General features: G+C 38.8%; 1 protein-coding gene across 1 annotated transcript; it reads left to right on the top strand.

The window, feature by feature from the left end:
* The first annotated feature begins 156 nt into the window (after nucleotides 1-156).
* ddx1 (DEAD (Asp-Glu-Ala-Asp) box helicase 1) lies at nucleotides 157-7100 on the top strand. The gene is made up of 26 exons (XM_014011982.1): nucleotides 157-192; nucleotides 322-373; nucleotides 480-543; nucleotides 635-664; nucleotides 785-881; nucleotides 980-1027; nucleotides 1119-1202; nucleotides 1280-1363; nucleotides 1465-1541; nucleotides 1621-1693; nucleotides 1791-1867; nucleotides 1973-2087; nucleotides 2259-2397; nucleotides 3121-3181; nucleotides 3272-3370; nucleotides 3510-3599; nucleotides 3732-3920; nucleotides 4033-4084; nucleotides 4168-4314; nucleotides 4439-4530; nucleotides 4610-4682; nucleotides 4754-4826; nucleotides 6030-6072; nucleotides 6158-6253; nucleotides 6420-6540; nucleotides 6631-7100. Exons 1-26 carry the CDS (start codon nucleotides 177-179, stop codon nucleotides 6759-6761), a joined length of 2223 nt encoding a protein of 740 aa, XP_013867436.1. The 5' UTR covers nucleotides 157-176; the 3' UTR covers nucleotides 6762-7100.
* The last annotated feature ends 672 nt before the right edge of the window (nucleotides 7101-7772 follow it).

Raw genomic sequence — 7772 nt, 5'->3', positions numbered from 1 at the left:
ATATTAAATAGTAATAATATATAAATATGTATTTTTAWGTCTTGCTTTTTAGTAAAACTATTTGTTAATTTACTAAATAGMTTTCAATGCGGAACTATTGTTTCGCATTTTATGTGACAATCGGGTCGCACCATTGTGAACGCGTCACATCCGGTTTGCTTCTGTTAGCAGCAAGAATGGCAGCGTTTTCTGGTAAGAATTCGACAATTAAGTTTTTATTTAACGTCAGACTAATCTTTATTTTCATACTTAACTAATGAAGTATTGTCTGTTTATAAAACTACGCACCCCGTAACACGGAACGTGTCTTTAAATGAACAGAAATGGGAGTAATGCCTGAAATAGCGCAGGCTTTGGAGGAGATGGACTGGCTGTGAGTTACTAATATGCTAAAACGTGTTTGGTGACATAGTATTATTACGTGTTTACAAGTTTACTAGTACATTAACTACTTATTCTTTTGAATATTTGGACTTTAGACTGCCTACTGACATCCAGGCAGAGTCGATCCCCCTGATTCTTGGTGGAGGAGATGTACTGATGGTAAACTTAACGATTTTTTACACTTTTTATGTATATAACTAACTGCAGGTTAGGTGCCTGATTATTATTTTACTTTTTTTTTCTATTTAAGGCTGCAGAAACCGGTAGTGGCAAAACAGGAGTAAGTAAAGCCAATATTTTTTTTATGTAGTTGTAAATATTGGACATTATATGACCAATTAAACAGTGTGGTTGGGGTTTTAGTGTCATGGTTAATTACTGTTTTCTGTTTGATTGTCAGGCCTTCAGTATCCCAGTGATCCAGATTGTGTACGAGACCTTGAAGGATCAGCAGGAGGGCAAGAAGGGCAGAGCCTCTATCAAAACAGGAGGAGCTGGTGAGAGCGTCATTATTAAATGGCTCATTTACAAAAAAAATCTTTCCTTATGTGCAGTTCAGATGTTTGACTTGTTCCTATGATTTATTTTACCTCAGTTTTTAACACCTGGCAGATGAACCCGTATGATCGTAGCCCGGCATTTGGTAAGACGAGCTTGAAATAAATGCTGTTGGGACTTTTATAATATAGACACTGCTTTCTTTCATTCATCCTTTTTTTTCTACGTCTGCATAGCTATCGGACCTGACGGGCTGTGTTGTCAGAGCAGAGAGTTTAAAGAGTGGCAYGGCTGCCGCTCCACTAAAGGTGTCACAAAAGGTGCGTCAAAAAGAGACTTTTTRTTGCATTTATTGCATTGCATYAGTATTAAATTTGTTTCTGTTTTCATTGTGTAGGAAAGTACTACTATGAGGTGACCTGCCATGACCAGGGTCTGTGCCGGATTGGCTGGTCCACCAGTCAAGCGGCTCTGGATTTGGGTATGCGCTACAGAATTGCTATCCTGCAGAACACAAAGCACCTAAAATATTCTCTCGCAATTAAACAATAACTTGGCCTCTAACACTATTCTTTTTTTTAGGAACTGATAAGTATGGTTTTGGTTTTGGTGGGACTGGGAAAAAATCCAACAACAAGCAGTTTGATAGCTACGGAGAGGTGAGAATTAGGAGCTACGTTGTTTGGATTTATGACCAGGAGCGTTTTTTCCAATATTACTACATTTTTGTCTTTGCAGGAGTTTACCATGCACGACACTATCGGATGCTATCTGGATCTAGAAAAGAACCAAATTTCCTTCTCAAAAAATGGTGCTGGCTAAGCTGAAAAGAAAATAGTAACATAMATAGAGTTGGAAGGAATTAGAACATTAGATGATGTAGTTTTTGTTGTTTTTATCTCCTCCAGGGAATGAGCTGGGTGTGGCTTTTGAGATCCCTCAAAATTTGAGGAACCAGGCTTTCTTTGCCTCCTGCGTTCTCAAGGTAACACCAGAGAATAGGTTTCTACCACAGARTGGAAGAAAACAAACCTGCTGATAGAATCTTAATACGACTTTGTTCAAAATTGCTGCCTCGTCTACTAAATAGAATGCTGAGTTGAAGTTCAACTTTGGAGGTGAAGATTTCAAACACCCTCCTAAGGGCGGGTTTGTCGCCTTGGATCAGGCACCAGATGGTCACACGGTCAAATCTTCTCAGACAGGTGTGTGCATTCAAACTTGGTCCAGGTGCTATGTTGAGATTCTTTTTATTGTTTCTTTTMTCGTTGGTTAGGGCTAAACAAGATTCAGTTTTCTGCTGCTAATGATTGGAACCATCTMTAACAAACTCTGACGTCTTTTGTCTTGTTTGCRTCTTCTCTGGGAATGTCCAGGCAGTGCTAAAGTGAGTCAAGTGAARGCTTCATCGAACGCTCCCAAAGCTCTGATCATAGAGCCGTCTAAAGAGCTGGCAGAGCAAACCTTCAACAACGTCAAGCACTTTAAGAAATATGTGGACAATCCTAAATTAAGGTAAGTCTCCTCAAAGGTGCCGCTGATGGTTGGAAAAATAGCACAAGCGGTTTGAAACCATTAATCTTACAGAAAAAAAGTGTTTGTTTTCGCAAATGTAATTCTGTTTAAATGGGTGGTTCTTAAGTCACGTAATGAGCTGCGAATAATGTGATCAAATCGTCATATTTGTAGGCGCAAATGGAAGAGAGTAGTATTGTTTATGTAGCAGTACCAGGGGTTTCTTCAGTGCATTATAGCCTTATAAACACTGAGACCRCAGGATWGGTAGCTAGGACCTARCATTAGCAACGTAGCACTCTGCTCAGGTTATAAACACTACTGCCAGACTTCGCAAGTTTTCTGGGAAAAACCCTGTGTACGGTTGTAGTATCATGTTTTTGTTTGTTTGTTTTTGTTTGTTTGTTGTTTGTGGCAGTAGCCTGTCTGCCTCATTCAACATTAAATTTTTATTTTTTATTTTTTCTATTTTTGTAGCTAGATTTTTGGGATTCCTTCATAATGGTTTCGTAGCTACAAGCTAAATGCTAGCCCACACACATGGTTAAAAAAACAAATTCATGACATCAGTGAGAACCATCTATTAAACAATGTCAAACATTTGAAACTATTTATTTATTTTTGTTTTACCTTTCTTTAATGGACACCAGCAGATGGAGCCAGCACATCAATATAAATATTTTTAGTCGGCATGAATTAAAATGTATCCATCTGTCGTTACAGGGAACTTCTGGTGATCGGGGGTGTGGCTGCCAAAGAGCAGCTAGCAGTTCTGGAACAGGGGGTGTGTGCCTTCAGTTTTTAAACAAACACTTTGATTATTGAACACACTTATGAACTAATTCTTTTTTCTTTATTGCCTTTCTTAAACCAGGTTGACATTGTTGTGGGAACACCAGGCAGGCTGGATGATCTCATCTCCACCGGGAAACTCAGTCTCTCTCAAGTTCGTTTTCTGGTCCTGGACGAGTGTGTATGTGCAACACATCTGCAGGATTTAAACACCTTTATGTTCAAACAAAGCTGTTTTTGTCTGTAAGGGACAAAATGTTTATATTGCAACAGTTTTTTTAAAATTAGTAACAATTTTTCTGTGTTTTGTGTGCCTTCAGGATGGCCTCCTATCAGCAGGATACACCGATTTTATCAACAGGATTCATAAACAAATCCCTCAGGTCACATCTGATGGCAAGAGGCTCCAGGTAAGATCATTCTAACAAGTCTTCAATTAGAGATTTTTTTTATAAACTAAGCTTTAACACAAACAAATCACAGGTGTAAGTATGCAGTGTTTTTAATTTGATTAATTAATTTTTTAATTGATTTTCTCGTAGGTTATCGTTTGCTCGGCCACACTGCACTCGTTTGACGTGAAGAAGCTGTCCGAGCGCATCATGCACTTCCCCACTTGGGTGGACCTGAAAGGGGAGGACTCGGTTCCCGAGACCGTCCACCATGTGGTGGTCCCCGTTAATCCCAAGAGCGACCGTCTGTGGGAGCGCCTCGGCAAGAACCACATTCGGGTGAGTCCGCCGTGCTAAGCAGAGGGATAAAACGTTCAGAACTAACTTGTTTCAAAGCTTCATAGGTTGATTGTGTTGTGAAGTCGGGCATTTCTTCTTTGCTTTGTCTCAGACGGATGAAGTTCACGCCAAAGATAACACCAGACCAGGAGCCAACACTCCAGGTGCTGTGTGGTTTAATCTATACATGTCACCCAAACAACAATCCAGRTTTATTGGACCTTCTGGTTGTACCTGTCTGTTGTAGAAATGTGGTCAGAAGCCATCAAGGTGCTGAAGGGCGAGTACACGGTTCGAGCCATTAAGGAACACAAAATGGACCAGGCTATAATCTTCTGTCGCACCAAAATTGACTGCGACAACATGGAGCAGTACTTCATTCAGCAAGGAGGAGGTGAAGCGGGTTTTTTGCCACGGCTTCGTTTTTGTTTTCAGCCACCAGAAAACAGAACACAAACCTGCTTAAATCTGTTTCATCTCATGACAAAATGCTAATAGTTTTATGATTTTTCCTCCAGGTCCAGATAGTAAAGGTCACCAGTTTTCCTGCGTTTGTCTTCACGGAGATCGAAAGCCCAATGAGAGGAAAAATAACTTGGAGCGCTTCAAGGTGAAAATAAAAGAWATCAACGTTATTTGGCGTTTCAACCAGCTATGAACCGATTAAAGAGTCATTTTTGCGTTCACAGAGAAAAGAAGTGAGGCTGCTGATCTGCACAGACGTAGCAGCCAGAGGAATCGACATCCGCGGAGTTCCTTACGGTAAATGAAGCGACGTCGTGTTTTGCGTGTTCTCTTTCCGTCAGTTCTCACCACTTTGTGCTCCGTCGCAGTGATCAACGTCACCCTGCCGGACGAGAAGCAGAATTATGTCCATCGTATYGGCAGAGTGGGACGAGCTGAAAGGTAGGCACCAACGCTCCCGCTTTCAGCACGTCTTCACAGCAGTGATTCAGAGGAGGGGYTCTTTGTGGGGCGGGAGCTCTTCTGCAGACTGAGCTCCAGGGAGGAGCTTTTGGTAAATGGGTGGAGCTTTGTACCCGGAAGTGTTCAGGCAGCCCCACATGGCTACTACAGGAGACTCAAGGATTTCTCAAACAAGCATGAATGAGTGAAAGTATTATTTTGATAAACAGGGTTCCTGCAGATCGTTAAAAARTCTTAAAAGGCATTGAATTCATCAATCCAAAAAATAAGGCCAAAATTAGTCTTAAAATGTCTTAAATCAACCTTTCAGAAGTCTTAAAAATGTTAACACATTGTACATAGGATAATTGTAATTCATTTCAAATATTAAAATAATTGTTAAAAATATTTTTTTAAATATTCACATGCAGACTTTCCCCTTTGACATCACTTCCTGTTATTTCACATGTAAAAATCTGAACAACTGTACATCTGAGGAACGTGAAATTCATTTTGTAATATCTTAATAATGTCTTTCCAAAAATGCACTCACTTTTCTTAAAAAAAATTGACGTTACAGGCACTTTAAGRTTTCATCTACAGCTAACTGGGGTTAAGACCCCACTGTGGGTCCTAAAACTCCAAATTTTGGCTTGTTAGAGGATTTCCTGAAATTAAAATAAGTTTAAAACTGACTGCTAAGAACGTTTCTGCTACATAGTTAGATATGGATTAAAAACAAATGTTCTATTAGCAATATTTGAATAATTCAACCAAAAATACTTTGATTCATGAGTTTCTGACNTGAAATTGGTCTTAAATTTAATTTCACTTGCCTTTAAAAAGTCTTAAATTTAACTTGCTTTAAACTGTAGGAACCCTGATAAAGGAAGGTTTTTTAACATGATATAAAGCTCCAAAAAGTCAATTTTACATCATACCCTTCTTCAAAAATTTGTTAAAAAATTAATTTGTTCTAAAAGGTTATATTGACCAAGCTTAGATATATTATTTCACAACATTAGAATGGTGTAATTTTTTTATCTAAGTTTTTTGTGGGTTGAAATTTTAATTTTCTGCTGAAGTAAAACCTTTAGCTTWATTTTGTTGACTAAATTGTGACATAAGAACACCTTAAAGATTATAGAAAAAAGCACTTGATGGTGAGTGATTCTCATGTTTTTGGTCTTTTTAATGTTACAGAATGGGACTTGCCATCTCCCTGGTCGCGATGGAAAAAGAGAAGGTAACATAAATGGACTCTCATATTTAAAGAAAAAAAGTGTGTATTAAGTATTTAGCGTGTTTGTGAGTGTATCCTGTGTGCTCAGGTGTGGTACCATGTTTGCCCAAACCGAGGCAGAGGCTGCTACAACACCCACTTGAAGGAGGATGGAGGGTGCACCATCTGGTACAACGAGAAAGAGGTGAACAAAGACTCACAAACCTTGGCAACGAGATAAATGGGCTGATTTGGAAAATGCCTACCATCTCTTACTCAGGGAAGAGCTTTGCATGGTGTTTAAAAAGCAGCTGTTGAAATGTTATTTCTGTTCTCATTTCTTCTATTTCCCCCTCTCTGTTATCTCGCAGCTCCTGTCAGAAATTGAGGAGCACCTAAARTGCACCATCACTCAGTGTGAGCCAGATATCAAAATCCCCGTGGATGAGTTTGATGGGAAGGTGACCTACGGACAGCGCAGAGCTTTGGGAGGTATCCGGAATAGTTTGAATAGTCGTTAGAGTCCTTTTATTCTTTGTGTTTCTGTTGAGCTTTCTCCCTGAACCTGTTGTCCCGCTCCAGGTGGAAACTATAAGGGTCACGTGGATGTTCTGGCCCCGACTGTTCAGGAGTTGGCTGTTCTGGAGAGAGAAGCTCAGACCTCCTTCCTTCACCTGGGATACATGCCAAACCAGYTGTTCAGAGCTTTCTGAATATAATATAACCAGCATGATGCAGCCTAACAAAGTGCACGTTACTAAATGATTAGTTATTTAAATGACATGTTGAACAGGAAAACTTTTGAGTTTTTGTAATTCATCTTAAGTTAGGTTATAAATTGAGATAGAAGAGTTTATTTCCTGGTTTAGTTTTACACTTGAAGTCAGAGCATCGCTAAACATACTTAACATGTAATGAAAAATTCTGATTTGTTAAAGAGTTTTGGCCCCCACCCCCTCCCCCCCAACCAATATGGCTGAGTTAAACATTAAGGCTGAATAAAAGTTTGTCGATGACTTGATGCTATTCTACAATAAATAGCTGACAACTAATTTTGTTTTCTTGTTTAATCTTTGCAAGGGTAACATTTGTGGTGATGATGAATTAATGCACAAAATAGTCTTTTTGCATCAACATACACTGCAGTGATCCAATGTCGCTGATGTACGGCATCGTGTTGGCTCTTGAACCGAAATGTTGTCACCAAGAAAATAACTCATGTTTGAGAAACATATGATTTATGTATTTTTTTTTTAAACCTGAGCTGTGAGAAAGGATTAGGGAGCTTCCTGACTTTTGTGATTTAAAAGCACATGCTCAGATGTTACCAAGAATAAACAACTAGATGTAATATCTCACGTAACTTCTTCTRGAAACATGATAATAAGCGGAAAATAAAAAGTGCCTTTATACAGGACAAAAGTACATTTAGGTTTTATTCTCGTGCCTAAAATCAGGTTCTGGGCAGGGTATTTTTTGAATTAGTATTTTTTTATGTTACACTACTTTGAGGTTGCCAGATACAGTAATAGTAATCCTCSTAAAATTACATAGTTTTGAAAACAYATGGTCTCTTTTTGCATAATCTTAATTATCGGGGTTTTACAAAGAAAAGCCTTAAACATACCACAACTGATACAATCTGAAGGTCTAATTGTTGATGTAATGCTGACATTGAACACTTGATGGCGCTACAAACTAAGAAACGTTTTTTTTTTTTTTTT

Source organism: Austrofundulus limnaeus, unplaced genomic scaffold (assembly GCF_001266775.1).
Source record: "Austrofundulus limnaeus strain Quisiro unplaced genomic scaffold, Austrofundulus_limnaeus-1.0 Scaffold86, whole genome shotgun sequence".
Lineage (NCBI taxonomy): Eukaryota > Metazoa > Chordata > Actinopteri > Cyprinodontiformes > Rivulidae > Austrofundulus > Austrofundulus limnaeus.
The sequence above is the reverse complement of the archived record's forward strand: the minus strand, read 5'-3'. Positions and strand labels throughout refer to the sequence as shown.